The sequence below is a fragment of the Melanerpes formicivorus genome, unplaced genomic scaffold, assembly GCF_026170545.1.
Source record: "Melanerpes formicivorus ecotype bairdi unplaced genomic scaffold, bMelFor1.0.p_v2 SCAF_4, whole genome shotgun sequence".
Taxonomy (NCBI): domain Eukaryota; kingdom Metazoa; phylum Chordata; class Aves; order Piciformes; family Picidae; genus Melanerpes; species Melanerpes formicivorus.
Window position 1 is genome coordinate 20,395,308 of NW_027142356.1, and position 26,509 is coordinate 20,421,816.

The window sequence follows — 26,509 nt, forward strand, 5'->3', positions numbered from 1 at the left end:
GGGTTTGTTTTGTGTGTTTGGGTTTCTTTACTTTCTAGTTAGTATTACTTGTAATAATTTTAAATTTAGAGAGCACTATCAAGAATGTATCGATAACAGTAAATGAAAATAATTAGTAATCTGGTTATATATCTGCTGTTGTACTTAAGATATCAAAACTCAATCAGACTTCAATAAAATAATCATGAGATCTGAATACGTTGTATGAATTTCAGTCATATAATCTTTTAATGTTTGAATTTTTGGTTGCTTTGGTTTTGGTTTGGTTTTTAATTGCTGGGTATCAGCATTTCAACTGGATTTTCAGCTATGCCAGAAGACCAGGCAGGAGTGCCTACAACTGAGCAATGAAAAATAGTGTTAAGCTGTTGGTCTGGAAATAGCATTTTGGAAGAAGCCAACTTTCCTTTTCAGATTCACATCTGTGCTGCAACTATAAATGACGTATTTCAGTAGGCACCATCAGAAAAATATTACAAGTACTCCAATACCACCACTTTGGAACATAAACCAGAATCAGTAATATTGATTACACTGGTCTCCCAATTCCCATTGTAAGGCTTGAATTTTTCTAACTTCATAAGCTTTCTAAACAAATGCCATATTGTGAGATTTTCTATGCCAACTAGTCATGCTGACAAAAATCAGCTACTTAATAAGATGCTGAAAAGATGCTTGAAGAAAGCAGTTTTGTACACATATGCACAATAGACATATAAACAGTGGTGTGCTTGGTGGGCATTTTTGGTTTTCTGGGTGGTTTTTCAGGGGGGTGGAAGCTGGTTTTTTCCTCTTTCTCTTGAATACGTTGTGCAATCTCCAGGTCTTGAAACTGTAACAGAAAGGTAGCAGGACATCTCCTATGTGCCAAGGACGCTTTCATTGCCATCTCTACAGGTCGCTAATGCATTCACTGTCATTCCCATGATATGACCCAGATTTCATCATTTATAAGCTTTTGAGAAAATCTGCAGTTAAATGTTGTCCTGGAGAATAGGATTTCAGCCAGACTATCACAGATCTCTGGCAGGATACTGCCTTGCACTACTTTAATGAACACTGTAGCTAAACACATTTAAAAAGCCACAGGAGTGGGGTGGGAGGGGAGAGAGAGCAGAATCTTTTCTTTTCTGAGCTATTACTTGAATGGCATGCCATAAACACAACCTTTTGAACAATGAAGCTATCCCAAAATATCAAACACCTGCTCATTAAACCACAGCTAGCCATCCTGAGATAAATCTTACAGAAGATATATGGCCATGTAATTAAAGACTGTATCATAATGTATTTGTGAAGAGGGGCCAAAACAGAAATGTGGTTTCCACAAGTGATAAAAATCATAGAATTATCATAGAAGGCCAGAAGGGACCTCCAAAGGTCATCTAGTCTGACCTCCCCACAGTCAGCAGGGACATCTTCAACTAGACCAGGTTGCCCAGGGCCTTGTTGAGCTTTACCTTGAATATATCCAGGGCAGGGGACTCAATCACCTCCCTGGGCAAACCATTCCAATGTTCCACCACCCCCACAGTAAAGAGCTTGTTTCTGATCTCCAATCTAAATCTGCCCTTCTCTAGTTTGAAGTCATTGCCCCTCATGCTGTCACTGCAGGCCCTTTTACATAGTCTCTCCCCATCCTTCCCTTAGGCCTCCTTCGTGTACTGGATGGCTGCTACCAGGTCTCCCCAGAGTCTTCTCTTCTCCAGGCTGAACAACTCCAGCTCCTTCAGCATGTCCTCATAGCAGAGGTGCTCCAACCCCCTCATTATTTTTGCAGCCTTCCTCTGGACCTTCTCCATCAGGTCCACATCCTTCCTATATTCATGGCTCCAGACCTATGCACAGTACTCCAGGGGAAGTCTCACGAGAGCAGAGTAAAGTGGCAGAATCACCTCCCTGGCTCTGTGACAATGCATCTTTTGATGCAGCCCAGGATGTGATTTGCCTTCTGGACTGCAAGTGCACACTGTCTGCTCATGTCCAGCTTCTTGTCCATCAGCATTCCCAAATCCTTTTCCATACAGCTGTTTCCTAACACCTCATCCCCCAGTCTGTATTGATAGCAAGGATTGTTCTGACCCAGGTGCAATACCCTGAACTTGCCCTTGTTGAACTTCATGAGTTGTATCTGGGCCCACCTCTCCAGCTTGTCCAGGTCCCTCTGGATACCATCCTGTCCCTCTTGTGTATTGACAACACGACACAGCTTGGTGTCATCTGCAAACTTGCTGATGGTGCACTGGATCCCACTGTCTATACCATTTATAAAAACATTACACAGTACAGGTCCCAGTACAGACCCCTGAGGGACACCACTTGTCACTGCTCTCCATCTGGACTTCAAGCCATTGAGTACCATCCTCTGCATGCAACCATTCAGCCAATTCTTTACCCACTGAACAGTCCAACCATAAAATCCCTATGTCTCCAGCTTGGCAAGATATTGTGGAGGACCATGTCAAAGGCCTTGTAGAAGTCCAGATAGATCACATCCATAGGTCACCCCTTATCTACTGACATAGTCACTTTGTCATAGAAGGCCAAAAGGTTAATCAGGCAGGACCTGCCAATTCCCTGAAGACTCTGGGATGAATTTAGAATAAACCAAACCAGGTTGGAAGAGACCTTTCATCAGGTCCCATGCACTTGTACATCTTCAGGTTCCTCAGCGGATCACACACCTTGTCTTCACTTACAGTAGGAGAGACTGTGTCTCCCTGGTTTCCCACTTGTGGTCCATCAACACAAGAGCAATGAGAAGAGGGGCTGCCAGTGAAGACTGAGGCAAAAGTGTTGAGAATCTCAGCCTTCTCCTCATCCATTGAAACAAGTTCACCACTGTTGCTCATGGGGGGAACACTTTCTTTAACCCTCCTTTTCTGGCTAAAGTACGTGTAGAAGCCTTTCCTATTTTTCTTTACATCCTTTGCCAAGTTCAGTTCCAGCTGTGCCTTGGTCTTCCTGACTTCATCCCTAGACAGCCAGGCAACGTGCCCAGGATGCCTGTCCCTCCTTCCATTTCCTGTGCAGCCTCAACTTGCCCTTTAGTTTGACCAGCAGGTCATGGCTGAACCATGGTGTTCTCCTGCCCTCCTTGCCCAATTTCTTACATGTGGGGATTGAGATCTTTTGTGCTCTTTAGAGAGCATCCTTAAAGATCTGCCAGCTCTGTTCCACTTCCTTGTCCCTGAGGGAAATTTCCCATGGGGCCCTATTTGCAAACTCCTTGAAGAGCTGGAAGTTTGCTTTCCTAAAATTTAGAGTCCTAACTGTGCTCCTTATGGGCTTCGTACTCCTTAAGACAGAGAACTGCACTAGGGCATGATCACTGCAGCCCAGGCTGCCTTCAGCTTTGACAACTCTGATGATTTCATTAGCATTTTTCACCAGCAGGTCCAACAATGCATCTTCTTGAGTAGGGCTGTCAATTTCATGTCTTAACAGCCAAAACAGAAATGTGGTTTCCACAAGTGATAAAAATAAAGGTGCCTAACAACATAAAAAGCCTGTATCAAGTTCCAGCGCAATGTAATTCATTAAGGTGAAAAAATATATAAATACCCAGGAATAATGCCACCTCAGATTGCTCAGTTTACCAAGTGTAGCCAAGTGTAGCCAACTGACTGCAACATCACACCTCTCTTTCCTATGCTTTACTAGTGCTGCATGGTGCTCAAGGGCCAAATAACTATCCCAGGTTACAGTTATTGAGTTATAAAACAACACTGTTAATCTCTTCCAGAAACAGAAAATTATGCTCATTCAGTACAGTTCTAAATTTCTTAAGAAAGCATGCCAACCAGCACCCTTACTACACATCAAACTAAAATAACCATATTTGTACAACTACCACTCAAGACCTTTTTCTCAAAATACAATTCATTTTCTTCTCATTCTTGGGAGTGAGGGAGTCCCTACCACAGATCTTTGTAAACTAAGATATGGTAAGAATAAGCCAAAGGTTTGTTTCAATATTTTTCTGTAATTCAACACAAGTCAACCACATCTAAAGAATACAGTAGCTTCTCACTGAAAGAGACTCACGAAACATATACCACTAGCAGACTTCAACAGAATAACATTCAAAGTAATGATGTAACTTATACTTTCTCACAGGTGCATAAGTTACAGCAATGTACTCTACAATTCATGAGCTGCTAATCATTACACAGTCGTGAAAACGGTACATCTCTAGCCACATGTTTAAAAGTCATATTTGTAATTTCTTTTTTATTTTTAATGACCTGAAGTTCCTACAAACAACACATACAAGGAGAGAGGAGAAATGAGATAGACATAACATTTTAGAAAGCCCGACCCTACACGGGGAACCTTCATGAACCATGTATTCACAGGATTTTTTTCTTCCACAAAGCAGGTTTAAGATTTAACACAAGAAGCTTTGCAAGAAATTGTTTTTTTCAGCAATCACAAAGCAATACTTTTTGAAACACTACTCGTCCTCCTAACACTTAAGAGTGGGAAAATTATAATAAAAGCCCTACAAAGCTAGTCAAGAGGATGTTAAAATTTAAAATTAAATAAAAAATCACCAAGGACATAGCCAAATAGAATGAACCTATTGAAATACATGAAATAAACCTTTATTAGAATAAACCTTTATTAGAATAAACCAAACCAGGTTGGAAGAGACCTTCAAGATCATCGCGTCCAACCCATCAACCAATCCAACCCACACAAACAGCTAACCCATGGCACCAAGCACCCCATCAAGTCTCCTCCTGAACGCCTCCAATGACGGCGACTCCACCACCTCCCTGGGCAGCCCATTCCAATGGGCAATCACTCTTTCTGTATAGAACTTCTTCCTAAATCAAGTCACATATACTAAATACAAGAACTACCTGGTACTACCATTGCAACAATCCAGCTTTTATTTCTCTGCCATCTTTCACCCACACCATACTTTTACTTCCTGTTCAGCAGATGACCCCAGTTGCGTATCAAGAAACATCACCACCTTCAGACAAGACTCTGTAGCACTGCATCAAGCACTTCCAATTTATGAAATAAGGCATATGGGACCAGTACACTTTATTGATGATGATGATTTTATTTCATATGTTAAATAATCAAGAAAATAACACATTATTTCATTTTTCCTCTCTCCATTTTCACTATGATGAACCTAATAGTCAGTTTCTGTACCATTTACACAGAACAGTAGATTTAAACCATATTTCTTACTCCCTAACTGAAACTTGTATGAAAATCAAGATTTAAAAGCATTACCTAAAATAAATTCATAGAATTTTGTCAAACTTTGCACGGGAGATTTTTGCATTCAATTCCAGATTGTCCCAGCAACTCAAGCTGTGAGACTCTAGGCAGGGGTGTCAGAGAAATAATTAAGGTTATCTCCTTGAAATACAATCATCATGGATATCAGTAATAGATTTAAGACTCTGGGAATATCTCATCATCAAAAATTATTCATACAGTAATTTTTCCTTTTAGGAAAAGGAAAGCACATTCTAATTCCCAAGCACATTCTAATTTTTCCTTTTAGGAAAAAAACAGTGTTATACTTTGAAATGCCAAGCTTAGCTTCCCTCTCTACCAAGAACTCAAATCTTACATTCCCATTTTCCAAGCAGAATATTCTCTCCCTGGAGAACAAGCATGGAAAATTTCATTGCCAAAGTGATGGGTTTTGCTGAGATAGTGTTCTAACAGTTTCCTTTCAAATTTCTGTATAAACTCTCAACTATGTCTTCAGGCAAAATCTGCAACTGCATGCCAGCCCTATGCCAAAGTACAATTTCTTTTCCATTTACATACATGTAGACATTTTTGGGAGTAAACTGATTTTCCTGTAAAGCAATGCTTTGACCTTTTCCCTTTTACTGCTCCTACATTTTGTACCAGAGAGCGAAATTCACATCTGTGACTTAATTAACTCAAAGTAGTGCAACTAACATGTGACAGCTTATAACATAGCCTCTAAAGTGGCAGGTTATTTTTTTTTCTTTTATCTATAAGCAATTATTTTACATCCAATAGATCTGCTGTGCTACTAGAATCAGCCTAGAACTTTTGATCAACATTCCTTGGAGAGCTGCAGGAGCAGGAAAAAACTACACATATGCAGCTTTCTCATTTTATTTCTACTCGAAAGTTCAAGGTATCTTATTCTATTTCAGGTTCTTCAGCACTGAGTTTCAGGAGGAAAGGAAGTTTGTGGGTTTTTTAGATTAAGTTCTAAATATTTCACCAGCACCAAATAATTTGGTAACATGAACTCCTTCATACTTATAATTAAGAAGGCAAAGGAATAATGTACAGAATGAGAAATGGATATGCTACATGCATAAGAAAAATCCAGTAGACACGTGATGAAGTTTCCATATTTCTACATAATCAAAACTAAATTCTTGAAGAAAATGTTCCTCCTTCAAAAAGTTCCTCCTGTCACACCTTCCCACATCTTACTTATATATGCTGGACATACTGTACAAATTCCCAAGCACATTCTAACACAACACAGTATGCACTAAATATACACACACAGACGCACACACACACACGTGTATCTTTTCAAGAAACAAATTTTAAGACTGACAATTATATTGGAGAGTGTAAAATGTAGCATTTAGATTTAAACACGTTAACTGAACAATAAGAACTTGCACTTCCAGAATCTTTTTATCGTGTAAAACCTAAATTTCTAATTCTCACACCTGAGGCCTTGTTAAATAATGTTTGCTCTTCTGCTTACGAATGCATTTTTCCCAAACAATAAACACAGACAGCCTATGGGATTAAAGCATGACAAAGGTGTAGCTGACTCACGGGATCAATTAGAAAGCATCAGTACTATGCCTTTTGTTCATTCCGTGTTATACCAACAGTTTCTGCATTTTCAGCATATCACAGATGTTAAACGCCATGCTGCAAGTCAACATCACACTAGCACCATACATTAGACAGCATAAATGTACTCTTATCACTACCTACAATTACATTACTTGTTATACTGCTTCAACATTTCTTTAAAACTTGAACAAATCCATAAAATTTTAACTGAATGCTCACAGCTTCTTGCCCAATGAAAGTACATTAGCATTTTTTCAGTGAATTTTTAACATTCAAAAAGAACCTACAGATTTGCCTTTCTGAAGCTAAAAAACAATCTTAAATGCAGCCACTGACTCTAATGTCACCTCAGGTACAGCTTTCCCTTGAAACCCGGTATTAAATTCACAAGCAGGAAAGCCCATGAGCAGGACGACAAGCAGTTTCAATCTCCATGCAGTTTGCCCGTGACAGGTTATTGATAGAACAAGCAGAATTTGCAATACTTACTGAGTGTTTCTCCTGCTGGCCCATAACTCCATGGTTAGCTGGGATTGCAAGTGGTTTCATAATGAAGAAACATAAGCTGAACTGAATTTACACATCATGTACCAATTTCTCATGGATGGCAAGTCAGCCTCTACAGCATTAAATTAAAAGAAGAGGAGGGGGAGAAACCAAGCTGGAGCTAAAAGTGTCACTACTGGTAAGCTCAAAACCCCCCTCGCACTTGTAGTGCAGAGCAGCAATGCAAACGACAGCATCAGTCTCCATTTTTCCAACACTGAAAGTCTAAGCATGTCAGAACGTACAGAGCCTGATGAAACCCTACATTTCCAGCATTCATCCAAGGGAACAAAACCATGCCCTGAGCCTGAGCAATGGGAAGAAAAGAAAAAGGAGGAAAAAAGCTAAAATGGCTGACTGCACAGAGACTCCCTCAAAAAGGCTTAATACAGTATTATATTAGTCAGGGTGCAGGAACCAGCCTCCAGCATTCAGCCAAGCATTGTTAATACTCCTGTTTCATTTGCAATCACACACACTCGCACACGCAGCCTCCCCCCTCTCCACCACTACCCTCCACTCCCCCAAAATCAGGGCAGAGCACGCGAATAGGGACCTCCTCCCCTGGCTGCTAATGATGCTGACAGAGTAGTGACCAGTGATCTCTGTTCCACTCAGCTAACCAAGTTTGCACAATTAATCTTAGCAGCATGACACTGATCGACATTTAATTTTATGATGCCTGTTCCTCTCAATCAAGACAAGCACATCTACCGCCCAAAGAGTTCGCAACAAAAATTCAACACATTTACACACAAAATCCCAGAGAATCATGAGTCTGAATGCAATACGCCAATATAATTACATTATTGTGCTTACTTTGGAAGACCATGGCTGCAGGCAGTTGGCATAGCAACGCACAAGGAAAGCCATTTCCTGGGTAGAAAGAATGCTTCCTTTTCTAAATAAAAAATTCCTCTTAGGATACAAACGGCATTGCTGCTTCCTGCAGAAAGCAAAGACACTGTAGTCTGTCTCTTAACCTGCACACAAGCACACACTCAATGCAGTTCGAGTGATGTAAGTGGATTTTTCTCTCTCTCTCTCCTCTCCCTCCCTCTCCCTTTATCCACCGAAATATTCAAGTCAAATGGAAGGCACATTCCTTGAGGCTCGCCCCCTCGGATACTTAACCATTTCACTCATTAAGGTAGAGATGGACAATGCAGATAAAACAGCAAGCTCTTGCCTGTATCTGGTATCAGCTTCTGAAGATCAAGGGAGCCCCAGAGGGGAGGGATCCATTTGCTGCTGGCTCCTAAGAATACCACTGAAGTCAGGGTGGGTACAAGGACCCACGTTTACCTCACCAAAATCCTGAGCTGAACACGACTTTTCATGAAGATGAGGATAAAGCAGAGGTTTTGACATCACCTCCCTTTCTCCCCCACCCAAAAGAGTGCTGCTGCAGAGCTGTAAACACTGTTATCAAGTATTTATAAACACTGCACTTGACAAGCTCTCAGATTCTCAGCAGCTTCACAGCTATGCAGGCCACAGATACTCAGAGACTGTGGCAGGTAAGGCGTTGTCCAGAGACCCTTTTAGCACTTCATTTAAAGTCTTTCTGAATATAGCACCTGCCTCTCTCTTTGCACTCTGAATACACAAATTTCACTGAAACCAAAAGGGAGTGCAAGATCTGAAGAGACTTGCATACACGTGGCTTTTATAAATCTCCTCCCTGACTGTAATTAGATCTTAAACTCAGACATTTTCCCAGTCACTCCCGTTTGCACTACACCACTTCTTGTGTTATACTAGCACCATCATACTGCAGAGCAGCTGAAACGCAATGGGGAACGTGCTCAAGCAATAAACTCAGTGTCAGCCCTATATGACCTACAACTGAAGTGCCACAAATTCACACAACTTGACACAGGAGAGACCCAACCAAGGCAAACAGGCACATGCCACTCTTCCATTAGGCTTCAATTTTAGTACAATTCTCTACAACACTTTCTTTACAACCAGAGACCATCTGGGTTTAAAGTAACTTCAAAATCATATTGTTTTTTGAAAGAAGAACAATAGAAAAAGTACTCAACAGTTGCTACACCAGCATAATAAACACACAGGGGACAATGGATTACTACAGAATACTATGTCATATAATCTGCAGCTGCCCTTCACCAAAATAACAAGTCCACTGATACTGACTTTGGCTTGCTACAGAGAGCTTTCTTTCAGTACTGACCATGACTACTAGTAAATTAGGCTGTCAAATTAGTGGAAATTAATTCCCACTAGTAGCAGAAAAGCAAGAAAAAGTCCTAAAATATCTGGTCTATTTTTTTGCATCGCTATTCTAAGGACACCATTTTATGCACAACACATTTTAAATTGAATATATTTACATTTATGAGAGTTTAATGACACTTGTGCCCTTGACCTTCTAGTACACACTAAAAGGTAAGTTATTCTTTAAATGACTGAATTACAAAAAGTAGTTTAGAATTTTTCTAAGTCTTTGCATTGCACCAGTGCAACTAACAGATTATTCATAAAATATTAAATTATGCTTAAGCCTTCTAAAACAACCTAATTACAAATGGAACCGTTTTTCTGATGTGCTGACCAGAAAGAGTGGAAGTTACTCATTCTAGGAAGCTTAGATAAATCTTTTCTAATATAATTTTTTTAAATATTACTTGTTGACAAAGCAATTCAAATCTTTGAGTCTGGGACCTTGCAGTTAACACTACAATCAGAATCAGTGTGGTGTTCTATGCTCCAATCAAGAGCATGAATTTTGCCAAGACAAACATCTGCCTAGCACAGGAGAGCATTCATACCACTTTCTAAACTCTATTACATACATAACTATCCATATACATCTTACTCTGCATCAGTTGGTACTTCAATCAAAATCTAGCCTAATTTTCTGTGGCATAAGCCTTCAAGTGTAACACAAAGACTTGGATAAAACCAGTGAGATGACAGTGAAAATCAAAACTTCCAGATGACAATGCCATGAAACACCTCCCTATTACTTAGGCTGGTCACCACTATACATGTCTGCTCACCTGCTAGAAAATTAAATCAGTACTTGATATGTGACTGCAAAATTTAAGGTAACCTAACTCTGATGGTGGTTTACAAAATAGAAAAAAAGTCTCTTGATATTCAAACTGTAAACAGTGGTATTTATGTGATTAGATGAAGAAAATACCACTCAAAGGCAATAGTCAATATATTTCAGTGAAGAACAAATGGAATTTGAGTTGGTGTAAGGCATCAAAACAATATATCCTGGAAAGCTTCAATTAAAAACAAGTAGTTTGCACAAAACCTAACTGAAGCTTTGTGTTCATGTACATTTCAAAACTCATGTAAGATATCCTTGCTTACACATGAAGTTTGAAAAAAGACAGACATTTTTGCAAATGCTTCTAGGCAATTAATGTGAGTCCTTAATAAACCTGATGAGCAATAGTTGGACATGATAGAATATCTCCCAATACTTTCAAAATACTGTATTTTCAAAAAAGCTGGCACCTCATTATGAGTCACAGTAAAGAACAGAATATTAAAGAACAGAAAAAATTTGAAAGCAGCTACAAACACTAAGACAGCTTTGAACAACACAAAAGATTCAAGAATCACAGAGAGCAATCCTTAATTGAGAGCAATCCTTAATTCAAGGTTAAAATTGATAGAGATTTCAGCCTCATTCAGCATTTAACCCCTATGCCTCTCAAATGTTTCACGTTCTCCAATGTAATCTCACATGGATATTATTCTCCTAAGTAGTGTCAACAACACTTGGAGTATTAAATCTTTTTAGGTTAATGGCAAATGTTGCAACAATAGATTACCTCAGATCTTCAGTTTCAAGCAGTCACTTTAACTCACAACTATTTACAGGAGCACTTACATTTTTATGCAGATTACATACAGAGAAACCATTCTTTTCCTGAAGTACCTCTAAACCAGAAGTTATCAGCTCATTTTCCACTTCCCTTTAAACACAATGTAAAGTATCTATTATTTTCAAAACCACAGTCAAAAGACAACAAAACATTGTAAGGTCACCGAATTTACTGCTACTTCACGACTTCAGGAGCTAAAAAACCACAGCAAGGGAAGTCAAAGAAACAGAAAGAAAAACCAAGAGATAAGGCAAAACCCCCACAATCACCATGAAGGTACTATTACACGGATATTGCACAATTGTGCAGGTGGAATATAGACAGCTACACTGAAAAGTACATAATTTTAAGGATAGTAAGGCAGAGGTATCTTTACTTTCCCCTGCTGTCCTCTCTTGGCAAGAAACAGAGGTTTAAAACAATTTTAAGCTCAGGGCTATTGGACACAAAACTGTTAAGTTCCCAGGAGTATGCTTCTGAATTTTACAATGCTGATGTACACTCCATCCCTCTACCTTTATGGGAGAGATTGCTAAATAACAATCTGATGCTCCCACCAGATTTAAAAACACAACTGAAACCACTAAAAACCCTTAACAGTAATTCTTTCCAGAAACTGCAAAACATTTAAAAGACCCCTACAACATTAAAGTCTTATTCTAATGCATTTAGACAAATTTACTGCCAGTAATTTCATATCTGCATCCATATAGCCCTATTTCTTGTAAGTAAGTTACTGTTTGTCAGCACAACACAGACACACAATATCCGGGCACACCTGTGCATTTCCTTGAGAACTTTGGGAGCTTTGAATAAAACTCTGTTAATAAAGGAAAAGAACCTAATGTGTTCTCCAAGGTGGAGTTTTATGACCAAAATACTACTGTAGCCAAAACACATGAATAAACCATTTACCAATTTATTTTCTTTTCAATTATTATTCATAAAGTTGTGGCACTGAGACATTATAATGATGTTCATTCATAGCACCACTACAACACCAAAAAATAGTTACAATGGAGTGACGGGTGCTGTTTTGATAACACATTTACTAATGTTACAGATCATCTGAACAAGTGCCCTTCTGTCAAGCTGCTGTTGCAGATGAATCTGTAATCTGGATCTTTAAAATAATGACAAGCCCAGAGCAGTCAGGCTGGTGCCTCAGCTGGGTAAATGTGCCATAGACTTCCAGTCTTCCTTTTGACAGCAGATGCATTTGTCACCTTCTGTGCACAGCTCTGTTTTCAGCACAGCAAACTTTCTTTGCATGTCATCCATCTTAAAATGGGAGCAAGTCGTAGTATTCACTTGAAATATTTGCTATCAAATTCTTTTACATACAGACAATTATGTTAGAACAGACATGAACAGACCTGTAATTGATGGATAAGCATCCTAAATGTGACAAGATGCCCCATTTCCAGAGTAACTAATTTAGCTTACAAAGCTGACTTGAGCAAAGGCTCACCACAGTAATAGAACACAGAAAATTAGCTGGGCTCCATATTTATTTATACATTAAAGCTACAAATGATGGACATATATTTTGTGTTCCTACTTGCATGTTTGTTAAGTCACTAAGTGGTATTTAACTGATTTACCTCTGGTTTTTATGTTAAGGGTCATTACTTACACAAGCCTAAAGCTGAATGCATATAACAGCTTTGGAAATATAGATAATCATTATTAAATGTTTAAAATTAGACATTAAAATTCCATATATAAATTACTTCAGCTGACAGAATGGTCACAGATCAATTTCCTCAAACTGCTTCAGTGCTTCAGGAGTGGAAAACACAGTCTGTCAGGATATATTATGTTTTTCCCAATGTTCATAAAACTTTCTCACTTCAGTCTAAGGACAAGAGTTTTAGATAATGTGCTAATTAAATCAGAGAACATGAGAATGTGCTTTCTGCTTTTAAACTGTGAAGAAAAAAAAGCATGAAAGCAAAAAAGCAAATACTCTTTTAAGGTCAAGAATTATGATATTGGGCACAGGACTAACATGGCCTCTTCACCAGATTTAAACAATACCTCACCATCTGTACCACGCTGAGGACAAGGTTCACTACTCCGTATTACTATCTTGCAGGAAAAACAAAACAAAACAAAAATACCCACAAAATCCCTACATACCATTGTGACCACACTAATTTCACAATGGGAATTCAGGGCCACACATTTTTCACTTAAGTGAGGCAGCATCCACATTTCATGTTGTCCACCGTATAATAATGAACAACAACTTTAAGGAAGTTGGATAATTGCATACCTTTTTCATGTGTATCTGTACTGCTGCTTCATTAAAAGGCAAGGATAAAAAGAATATAACTCAGACATTTTACTGTGGTCAGCCAACTACCCAAATACTAAACCATTATAACCTTTGTCATCCCCATTGAATCCTGCAAGACACAGGAATAATTATTTAATGTTTCAGTATAAAATATTAACAGATTTTTAAAATCACCTTTTTCCCAATCTTCTCTAAATACTAGCTGACTTTTTGTTGAGGTTTGTTGCTTGTTTACTTATCCAGATATTTTGCCAGTAGTGGAGAGGGAGTAGTTTTGTTTTAAGCAGTTTTACTTGAACTTAGAAACTTTAAGGGAGAACTTATCATGTTCAAGAGAGGACTAGCATACAACCTCCAGTCTGCCATCAGGTTTTGTGATTACCCAGATCATGGTGGAAATTGAGTGCCATTCTTACTAGCATACCTGACCTTGAGTCCTTTCTGTCCATCTTCTTGAATGTTTATTTGGACATCTCCTACGGTAACTAACTATTTATGTCTGGTATTCTGAGGAAGCTTAACATCAAAGAGATAGTTGCTTTTACAGAGGGTTTTCCTTCATTCATTTCACTTGTCTGTTGGACGGAAGTAACTATTGTTTTTGTGTCCAGCCACAATCTTCTTCAAGAAGACCCTCCAAAAGAGCCTACTCCTGGGGTTCTCAATTAAAATCAATGCTAAAAACAGTTCACCAAGATAAGACCATTTTCTTTCTGCAATACTCTCTCATTATATCCCCCTGCATGTCCTCCCTCGTGAAATGTGCTATGTGCACCACCATATCTTTTGTGCCCCTGTTCTAGTAACTGTACAGAAATAAGTTATCTAGACCTTTCCCTTTCATCAGTAACAAAATGAATGCAACTTCAGCTGTCCCTTAATTTTAAGAATAATCGTCAAGCAGAATGAACCAAACTGGTTTTAGACAGGAAAAGTCAAAGTGCAAAATTACATCCCACAAATAAAGAAATCTTTTTATAAAATTCTAAGAAATGCCCTTTCTCCCTTTCCCAGTCAAACCAGGTACCATCAACTGCTAGATGTCCCACTTTGCAAACTAGAAGAGAATAGAATTAACCAGGTTGGAAACAACCTTCGAGATCATCAAGTCCAACCTACCACCCAACACTATCTAATCAACTAAACGATGTCACCAAGTGCCCCATCCAGTCTCTTCCTAAACACCTCCAGTGATGGTGACTCCACCACCTCCCTGGGCAGCCCATTCCAATGGCCAATCACTCTTTCTGTGAAGAACTTCTTCCTAACATCCAGCCTAAACCTCCCCTGATGCAGCTTGAGACTGTCTCCTTTTGTTCTGGTGCTGTTTGCCTGGGAGAAGAGACCAACCCCCACCTGGGGTGTTTAGCACTACATTTTTTTTTCCTTCCAATTACAAGATCTGTTACCTAGTGCTAAGTGAAATTAGGTAGAAGTGCACCTACTAGATGGAGTGTCCCTAATAATTTGATTCTACATTGCTTTGTATTTTAAGATTACTATCAGAACAGCTGTCATCATGCTTACTTTTACAACGACCTCTTGAGTGCCGTGGATCATTGCAGACTTTAAAAGCAGTTAGCTGCAGGCCATTATACTCACTAAATTACAACATTCAAGAGTAATATAGAGAATATAATTTAATCAAGTGAAAGGAGGAAAAAGTAAAATATTTCACATTTGAGCACATGCATACAGACATGTATATAAAAATAATGAACAATGGAGTGAAAGTACAACATGTAACAACACATGTAACACTTGCCTGCTGTTCCAGGCCCATGACAAAACTTTAGTATCTGAAAAATTCAATGATAACTAGGGCTAGCAGCTCAAAACTAAAGCCCAGCTCCCTATCTCCAGTACTTGTACAACCAAATATTAACGCTTCAGTGGGAGAAAAAAAAAATCTAATCACAATTACAAATCCAGTCATGACATCAATGTGAACCCTTCCAAAGGGAATGGAAGAACAGTAAATCCCAATGGCTACAAGTTCTGCAACAGGGATGATGTAATATACAAAAATAGACATACTTTTGACAGAAGTTGAGCAAATAACACACTACATGTCATCAATTTTGCATTAGCTTGCTAGTAGGCATTACTAAAAGGTTGAGGAACTAACAATTTTGTTTTGCTTCAGGTGCTACAAAAAAAAAAAAAATAGTGCTGCTCACACATAACCTAAACAGTAATAGTCCCTTACAACACGGATGAAGGAAGAAAGCCATGGGGTTAGAAAGGTTGTGATTTGCTACCAAATTTGGGAATTATGTATTGTCATTACACCATTACCAATGGATATTCCCATAAAGAAACATCCGGCTTCTATACAAAAGATGGCTAACAGGCACTGCTCAAATAATTTCCAGAATCTCATCTTTCAGATAAAATCACCCCACAGTGTCTGTAATGTCTTACTTCAAAATACACCTACTTATGTATAACACAGTCACACACTTCAGGAATTAGCATTACCACACAGGTTCAAATACTACACAGACTACATACATCTACTATGATGTATGCATCAACCTCATTCCAAACAATGAGTAGATTATCACCATCATGGAATAATAAAAAGAAGTGCTTTTGAAACTGCACACTACATTTTGTAAATTAAAAAAAGGCAATTGAAAAAAAAAAATACCCTTCCCGGTATTGACAATGGAATTTTACTAATGGAATGATCAATCCAGTATTATTTTATTTAGACTATAAGCACTAAAAATATTAAATAAATTTTATACTGAACATTTTACTAGAGTCAAATTTGCATGAGCAAACCAGATACACATGATTTGTGCAAATGTGTGATTAAAACACCTTTGTATACCATGCTAATTCCCGCTGGCAACACAATGTCAGTCTAGGGGTGTGCACAATTATGTTTTGAATTGCCACCCTTTCTTCTCACAGTAAATTGTTTCATAACCAAGAACAAGACAAAACCTGTTCAATTTTTATTTAGGTAAGGTGATCTCTTCAATTTTATTTTGCATATGCCATGTAACAACGTTCTCTGCTCCCTGTATCTTTGCTCTCAACATTTTTCCTCTAATTGGGGGAAAAAACTAATTTAGGATCCAGTCAAAAAAATAAATCTGTTTAATATAGTTCAGCTACGGTCACTCATGTGAGCCTCTGAAGCCAAAACCTTTAAACATCCTGCTTTCCTAAACATTTTTGACAACCTAGTGTACCTGACTAGGATAATACAGTAGTTTTTATAAAGGGGAAAAAAGGCACAGAAATAGACCTGCTTAACACTTCCAAGGTCAAAAATGTTTAAAATAGGGGTTACTTGTGACCTCTCCATATATATCCTTTATACTCTTGCATGAAGTTGAACTTACAGTGTGTCCACGCTTCCTTCTTCTCTTCCCTAACAAATAATTTTCCTGGACTTTTAACAACATTTTTAAAAGCTAGAAAAATTCCTCGTACTTGTTTTCCAACGAGTCATGGCTGCAGATGAGACTTGACTCACTGATATTAGACATAGTTTGATTTCCAGACTTCATTCAAATTTTCAGCCACTTCCTACAAATGAAACCCAGTAGGGCTTGTCTTCTTGTAATGCATCAGCATGCTGGCTGACCCCATAGCACGGCGTGTGCAGACAAAGTTCTTACACACTCGTAACTTGGGGAAGAAGCTGGGGCTATTGATGGCTCCATGCCCACTGCTCTTTTCCTTCCAACACTGGACAAATGGATTGCCACCTCACGTGAATCTCAGACTGAAAGGGGTAAGAAAGGCTACTACAGACAGAGAGAACTTTTGCAGGGATTTCAGCAGCAGACTTTAAAAACCCCAGCTGAAGTTGCACTAGCACTAGTTTTCGTAAGCCTGTTAACCAATTCAAATCTGGATAGATTGTCACAGAGTAAAAAATACCATACACTATAATTTCTATTCAGAGTTATTCACGGGTGTGAATAAAGTTAAATAGCCTTAAGTATAGATACACACAGAATGAAAATCCATATTCAAGTTAGAATCCACTTCCTATTATGAAGGATTTGTTAACACATTAGAAGCACAAAAAAAAAAAATCCATTAAAAAAAATAAAAATCTGAATATGGTTTTCCAGATTCCAATTAGAACAGCTCAACCTAAACTTAGCAGAATCTTTTTTTTCCCCTTCCCTGAAAAAGATTTCATTTGCCACACTAAAAATGGAGGCAAAAAGGACGGCATTTTCTTGGTCTGATTAAAAAGCATTCATTTTATTTCCATACGTTATGAAGTTTCTGTTTTCCTTATCCAAGAAATAAGCAACAGTGGTTCCAAAAGTAAGATACTCAACATCAGATTTCACATCAAATAGTCCATTAAGCATTAAGATAAGTTATTGAAACACTACAAAGTATTTCAAATTCCTATCCTAATTTGAGAAGCACATCATCACACTCTTAGACTAACTTTACTAACCATAGATTACTGGGGATCATTCCACAGAAAAAGTGATGCCATGGTTTAATTGATTAGATAGTGTTGGATGATAGGTTGGACTTGATGATCTTAAAGGTCTCTTCCAACCTGGTTAATTCTATTCTACTGATCTGAAGAAAAGGAACTGGGCTCCTACAAGAAATGTACCACAAACACTGGAAAACAATTCAGCATGGAAGTCACTTGCCTGTGGTACTGGAACCATTATGAAATTTGAATCCTCTCAAGTATATTAAGAAAAGAAATCAAACTATTTGACATAGAAGGAAAGAAATAATTCTTATCAAATGTTGTATTTAGTGGATGCTCAGTATTTACTTTGGCACTGACAAATGGAATTAAAAAAAGCAAGTTAAAAAAAAATATCTTCAGATTACTTTGCATTTGAGATCTGATCAGGCAAAACATCTGTGTTTTATTTGGTACCATTCCAAGACACTTGACTTACTTGGGCACACTTTTCTCCCTAGCTTGGCAATCCTGTGTTTCAAACAACACTCACTCACACATATTTTGACAGGAGTTTATAAAATCCAGCTACTTTATACTGCATCAGTACGCACTATCAGAACAGAAGACAAGCAAAAAGTGTTGCAAGCTTTCAGCTAACAAACTTTTTTCTGAGTCATTGGTGATCATCATGACACACCACATTTTCCTGCTTTACTGAGATGCAGGTAACTAAACATCAACAGGGGGCCTATTTTTTTAAAAATCAGGTATTAGCTCCTCCGTGTAATGGAAGGGATACTTAGGAGTCTGTGAAATACTAAATATTTTATATATACACACGTTACTTTTTTTTCTCCACTTTCTCCATATCATAATGTGTCAAAGCAAGGAATAATGGTCAAAAAAACCTGGGCAAGAGACTTTGTGCTGTCAACAAATTCCACATTTACATTAGTATTTTTTTATATCATAGTGAGATTGCTCAAGTCTCAAAGGAAAGGCTAGGAAGCAATTTTAGTCTAAACATTGCATCAGTATTATGGTATCATACTGCAAAGCCACAAGTAAATTGTTAGTGGACCATACACAGTAAGTTACAATACCTGAGGTTTAGTGCATTCCTGTGAGCCAAAATGAAATGAATGCCATATAGGAGGAAAGGAAAAGATGAACATTATCAGACATGCCATAGTACATTCCACCACTATGAAGATAATGTTAAAAATATGTTAATGAGGGTCCACCATCCCCTCTAAGTTGACTCTAATGCAGAAAGCCATGCCCCAACTGAGAGCACTGCATTTATTTGTTGATTCTTGGAAAGCACAGCCATGCATCTTCATTTCTGTTCTACATTTTCACAAGGCTATGGAAAAAAACTTCAGAAAATACTTGAACTTTCTTGAAGAAAAACATTCAGTGACTACTGCAGTTAAAGTATTAATAATTATCAACAACAAAAAAAAAATAAATATCATTCTACATGGTAACTACAGATTTAGGATAAAACAAAATATAAAAAGTTCCATGTTTGGGGAAATTTTTGAGGATGCTACCAAAGCAGCTTTATTACTTTCAAAAGGCAACTTGAAAACAAATAGATCCTCTCTCAACTTAAATAACACATTATTTAGAGCAACATCTGAACATGCTTCTTTATGCAAAATTAACCGAAGATGAGAATCTTCCAGATGCTGACTGAAGAATGGACGGGCAACAAGCCCATAAGTTATGTGCTACAATATGCTTTCAGTTCTTCATTTTTTCAGAAAAAAAAAAAAATGTTTTCTTCAGTTAATTTTTCTAGAAATTATACCAGAAAAATGGGGTCAAGGGACATAAAATAGGATGGCAGTAAAGACAATGCAGCCTTTAACACGTATGGTTAAAGCAATAGAAATAATATGGCTAGTATAAGTGAATGAGAGAAAGATGTAAACAAGATCACCAAAAACTGTAAAAATAGAGAGGATGGGTCAGCATGGATAGTCTCAATTATACTGTAAAACTCATTTGAGCTCTATGACTCTATTTGCTTTGGAAAGAAAAAAAAATAGTAGTCGGTCACATACACCTTATTACACTTTTTAAAACCATATTTGACTGTAGTTATTGCACATTTTACAGTTTATTTGGCAATCTCTTCTAACTCAATATGAAAATTTGCTTGCAACGAATTCCCTAACATGTATGCAAAATCATCATGAACTCGCACAACAGAATGGCACGGAACGGGCTTTTGCTCTTAAGCAACAGTTAAGCTTACAAAAACTCATTAGGCATATCTAAAGTGAAATTTATACAACAGGCAAGGACCTAAGAATGCAAATGGCACTGTAGAGGGCAAACTGCCCTTCTAGAGTTTGATAAAAATCACTAGAACTGTTTGCTAAGCACAACATATGCATCTAAGTAATATGAACAAAAGCAATTACTCTTGTAATTCCTACCAGGTACAATACCACATACTTATTTTTCAAAAACAGACCAATAAAACATTTCATCTTGAAAGGAAGTGAACTGACTCAATTCGTGTTAAATTTGGAGGCAATTAAAACTCCACTGAAAATTAAACTATTGAAAGCTGTCATATAAACAAAACCAAATTGTTAACATAAAATGTAATTATTCAACTCATGAGGAAAAGCCTCTGTAATTAACAGATACAACCAAACATCTACACACTTAGAGACACACTGAATATACAAGGAACTGGAAAATAAGTCAACGAATAACAATAAAGAAGGAGAAATGGAAACTTACAGCTGCATTGGATCAAAAGAGTCTTTTACAAACACTAAAGCTCTAATCCTGAAAATGTATATGCTTGTGGCTTACACACCGTGCAAATTTCAGACCAATTAACTAAATGAGACTAAAGATGCACAAAGTTATTTATGCCCATGCCTTTATGGTATTAACAGACTAGGGGGCTTAAATAAGAGACAAAAAGAAACAGTTTTTCAAGTCTTTTTGCTTATTTTGCTTGTAAACTGAAATCAATACCAAGCAAACATAATAATAATAGAGCTTTTCTCAATTTAAGTGTCATAGAAAATATTTTGTAGAATAAGTTTTAATTGTCAGTTATTTTCATTAAAAAAAAAAAAAAATCAGATAAAATGACCAAATTATCTCCCTGATGCTGGGCAGGCTATGTAGCTCACTGAAATCCATGAATAAAGGGCTCTTGAGGCCAACATCAGTAAAGGTTAATTTGACATTTAAATTCTGGATACCAAAAAGAAATGACATTTAATCCAAGAATTTGGCCTACTTCAATGCAGCATGGTCATTTTCAGGCAGCAATTGTTATCACATAAGCAAACGAGCACTTCACTAACTGTATACTAAGCTATTTGTACAGTCACTTAATATCAACAGGAAACCAGAATGTAGTTTCTTTCACAATTTCAAATAATGACTGGAACACTAAGAAATTACACATGACATTCACAGCCATAAGAAACATGCTTTTCAACTCTGAACCAAGATGCAAGCTGCACACAGGTTCACATACTGATGGAGGCAAATTCACAGTATTTTAAAACTTCCCCACAGGACAACACTTCATTAAAGATAACTGCGAGCTTACCAATTTTGATTATTTTATTTCCAGTAGTTTTCCTGGTTTTGTGAATCACAAATACAGACAGCTTACCGTATGATAGCCTCTAGGTAGAGGTGGCTTCCCCACAGGATAAGGGTCAACAGTATCAATAATGGTTTGTCGCTCTCCTTTTTGGTTGATTTTCCTAAATCTTCTTCGAGATTGCCTATGAGAAGCTTGACGCTGAAAATACTCCTCATTTTCATCCATGTAATCAACCTACAATAGATGCAAGGAAGTGTCATCTCCCCCAAGAAATACAAATGTTTCTGCTTCTCAGAAACACAAATTCTATTCTCAAAAAAATAGCAGTTAGCTTTGAATTTCCTGCCTTTTCAGCACCAAGACTGTTCACTCTACTAATAGAAACCTTATTTGAGATCTACCAGAAAAAAAGAAATAAGAAAACCAGAAGAACAAAAAAAAAAAAAAAAAGACATTTCAAAAAACCCACAAAAAACCCAACCAACCAAAAGAAAAAATAATCCACAAACACCCAAAGTTTCAGTACTGGACATATATGGGGATTCAGTTAACTCCTCCCAAATAGTTCCATTCCCCAGAAATAAAAAGTATTTCTGAAGACAAAGAAGTGAATGAGCCACCTCGCAAGTTTCCTCCATATTTCTCAACATCAAAAAGAATTATTAGGCAAAATACTCCTAAAATTTTGCCTCATCTCTGTGTCAGAAATGTTACAGACTACTATGTTCATGTCACTAAATACAACTCTCATTGTACTAAACACAAGAGGATGAGCAGAGTTCCTAGTTCAACAGGAAGAGCTGGTAACACCCTGTCACCACCATGTATTTCACATCTGACAGTCACACTTGCATCCTACACCTCTCTCACTTCTTCCTCCAAGGGATACCGCTTGACAGAAAGTTACTGTGCCAAACAAACTCTGGCAAGAGGATTTCTTCTGTTCAGGGTACAATTATTATTTTGAACATCTGGATTTAAGTGTTCAGCTTTCCTAAAATTCTAGAGGTTGTTTTTTCTTGGACTAAGTTGACACATGTAGAAGTACCTGAGCCAACATTGTCCATCAGTCTAGAACTCCTGTTCTGTCCTTTCTCCCTCCCTCTGCCTATCTTTGTACCAGCGTTCCTTATAAGTTACCAAGGAATGCACAGGAGAAAGATCCACAGAGCTGCCAACTAAACTGTATACCTCTAGAGAATAAATCTGGGACAATAAACTGTTTCCTGAACTTGTGGTCAGGTAAGAGTCAACTGGTCAGACAAATGAGGAGGCAGAACAAGCTGATTTTGGGGAGCTGCCCTTTACAAAGTTACAGGGAGATTTAGTTAGAGATCACAAAAAAAGAAACCAGCATTTCTCATGTATGCCTTCTGCCTCTGCTATACTACATTAGCTTCATAAGATGATTTTCTTAAAGTTGGAAGTGGGAGATATATCTTCAAACATCTAACAGAAAAAGCTACCACTACACTAATTTTGTCTGTTTGCAGTGAACTCCCAAAAAGCTTAAACCCCACAAATTCATGCCTGCATTTTCAGGAATGTACATTAAAAAGCTATCATTTTTACCAGTCAGCTTTCAACAAGTAACCTAATCTCTTCAACAAGCCTAAAGCTATACCACAATTTCCTGAGCTTGTGCAAGTTTTACAGGAACTGGCACTTTTTAAGGAAAAATAGGTTTGGTGTCACAGATGATAGTTCAAGTACTTAGTTGTCATGTCTGTATTATGAACTGCTCACTATTTGAGTAACAAAGTGTGCAGGGCGAAGGGAGTATTTAGCCCATCGATTGTACATTTGTTCATAAGATGCACCCTGAAGGGGCAACTGAAAACTTTTGAGCTTGTGAGGTCTCAGACAATCCCCTTCTGCCCCTGTACTACAGCAGATACTGCTAATGAAATAAGCGTCACCCAGGTAAGTCACTAGAACTTCAAAATATTTGAACTGCTTCTTAAAACCTCAGATAGCTGAGAAGCTGCTCAACAAAATATTAATTACTTAAAAGCTAACCTGAAATGAATACTTCAAAGCATCTGTGCTTACCTATGCAGCTAAAAAAAAAACAAAACAAACAAAAACCCACAAAAAAAAACCCAAACCACAACATAACAAAAAAGAAATTAAAAAAATCAAACTGTTCCACTACTCTGCTAGTACAAGAACACTTCAGTTTTACAAGAAGTCTGCAAAAGGAAACATAACAACATTATAAAATATGCCTTTATCAAAGTATGTACGCAAAGAATAGCAAGAAAACAATGTATGACAACTTAGATTTATAAGATGACTATGTAGAAAACACAAGACTCCAAGTTTTAGTGGAAGTTTGAAGTGTTTCCAAGGTGGTTTGTAACATTTGAAAGCAACTTGAGTGAAAAATACTCTTACCACAATCATTTCAGACGGCTCTAAAACAATGCACTCACAGCCACGCCTGAAGCTTCCTGCTGAACGCTTGCCAAAACTGAAGAACAAAAATACTTCGATCAGAACAAAAATCAGACCCACAAAATAATCCCTAAGCATCTTCAGATATTAAAAAAATGTACATACCTCAGCACAAGTCAAGCTTCATGCATATGCCCTTTGACAACTAACTGATACCCAAGGATACCAAGAGCTGTATATTTTGTCTTTGCACAGTATTGTATTTGCATATTGCTCTTTAGACGCTAAATAAGTCTGTTAACACTAAAACAAGTGTGAATCAAGTCCTGTCTACTGAAGATGCATGGTTGATTCTGAACTACATTAGAGTTTCATCTAGTATCTTCTGACATTACAGTATTAAGTTACTTAAGCTATCTGCATTTCTATAAAGAAATCTAACCAGCATACCAAGGAAAGAATGAGAAGGCTGATCAACTATAATGAGCACTTTTTTCACTTAAAATAAATTAATAAAACAGAGATGTTGAAAGTGAGAGTATTCCCAAATTGAATAGATAAGGGCAAAACATTGTTCTGCCTTTCCTGACACATTCCCACCTTAGTGCAATAATTAATCACAATACTATTGTGCTTCCTGTAGGATAAAATAGAAACCTATTTTAGTTCCAGTTTCTGAAGTGCTTTGTCTGTATGAAATGAATGTGTCTGCAGGCTTAACTGCAAATCCTCAAAATTACAATAGTAAAGGTGAGTGCAGAGAACCAGTACATAATTCAGTGAAATTCAAGACCTTTGTGGTTAGATCCTTAATCATATGCTGTTAAGAGTGGAAAAAGAGACAATCAGCTAAAGTTTGTTTCTGAGTTGCACGTTTCCCACTCAGGGTGGCTAAACACAGATCTTCACTGTCAGAAGAGGATAGGACAGGTGGCAACATGGCTGGAAGTTCAGGATCCCTCTTGTCACCTGATGTAACAAACCTGCCCTAATATTTGGTAAGAGCTGAAGTAACTATTTAACCCTTATTCAACTTGGCACCGTGCAAGAAGCATGAGCAGCTTTCCTGTCTGAAGTTCACAATGCAACAGCTATTAAATAAGTTTACAAAAAAAACTAGACTCAGTAAAATTGCAAAACCTGAATTTTTACACATCTTGTGACACAGTCACAGTGACACACTTAAGCTACAATGTTTATGGTAAGCAACTTTTTTAGTTTTCTTTTGTAACAAGCAGACTGAAGAAGTCCATACACTACTTGGAACAGTATATCTAGAAAGTTTGTACTATCTATTCCCTCTCTGGTCAGGCAATTTGTAGAAATGAACAATTTAACTTGCCATCCCAAAGGCTAATCTCCTGACAGCACCACATTTATAGCTCAAAAAGAAAGCAGTCAGATATTGAAATGCCAGCTGTGCTTATTCATCAAAATAATCTCATTTAATGGTACATGGGATTTCTACAATGCAAAAAATTTTCCGGCATACTAAACATCTTGAAAAGAAACATTACAAAAAAAGTCTCTTGACAAAATGCATGTTTTCCTAGAGACAAACACACACTTCCTCCTATAGACCAGCAACAAGACAGAGTGCTTTATTCTACAATGTCATCTTGAATTTTACACTACTCTCCAAAGATACCAGAAAATGAAGCTATCATCTTGATTCATCAGATCGTTGCAAAAGTGTCAAACTTATTTTCTTGGTCATTAACCTGATCCATATACACACATTTGATTTTCCTTAAAATAAAAGGGAACGCAAGAGGACAGAAAGGATCAGGTAAATCAACTCATTGATTGAAAAGCAACAATGCAAAAATGAGGAAGTCATCTTACTTGATATTCTGATTGAAAGCAAACACAGAAATATTCCACAGCAAACAGAAATATTTAGGTATTACAGAGTGAATTTGCAGTCTGAAGTGCCTTGTGATCTTTGGTCATGGATAATATATACTTGTGGTACACTTTTTCCCTTCTCTTTGCATCCACTGATTTTGATCTAGAAGACACTGTTGCTGTATTTTTTCCCCAATCCATTTTCCAGCCTTGCAGCAAAGTTTCAACAGAAAATGCACATGCACTTTTTAACTCCACATCTCTTCCTCCAGTGCTGTCTGTTAAGTGTCAGTTTTGAAGTTGTGCCTGGTGTTGATCACTGCTGACATCCAAAAGTTTCAAGCTTTAGCAAACACAGTAAAAAGAAAAGGCTGTGTCTTGGATGTGCTTTTCAATTCATGAATAAGTTGTGTGGAATTTACCTTTCAGCACAAGGGAACAGGTAGTCAACATATTAAGACAGAAGACATGCATTAAATTACTATACAGAAAATTCTTCTTTTCTGCTCAGAGTTACACACTGGTTCTCACAGCAAGTAACTCCACCATTGCTGTACTACTCAGATACCTATGACAGCACAATCTTTACCATGGTAGACAGTGAAACACAAAATCATAGAATGGTAGTGGTTGGAAGGGATCTCTGATCATCAGCTAGTCCAAACCCTCTACTAGAAGAGAGTCATCTAGAGAAA

General features: G+C 37.5%; 1 protein-coding gene across 4 annotated transcripts in view; it reads right to left on the reverse strand.

Annotated features, from left to right (window-relative positions):
• RAPGEF2 (Rap guanine nucleotide exchange factor 2) overlaps nt 1–26,509 on the reverse strand; it is a 171,232-nt gene that overhangs the window by 58,604 nt on the left and 86,119 nt on the right. For 2 of the 4 annotated variants that reach the window (XM_068137183.1, XM_068137181.1), the window contains exons 5-7: nt 23,967–24,042; nt 21,636–21,803; nt 19,078–19,095 (exon numbers count right to left, since the gene is read on the reverse strand). In XM_068137183.1, the coding sequence (XP_067993284.1) occupies nt 19,078–19,095; nt 21,636–21,803; nt 23,967–24,042 (262 nt within the window). Of the gene's footprint in view, nt 1–7,329; nt 8,178–19,077; nt 19,096–21,635; nt 21,804–23,966; nt 24,043–26,509 lie in introns of those variants that run through there. The other 2 variants (XM_068137182.1, XM_068137184.1) reach the window with 2 other exon arrangements.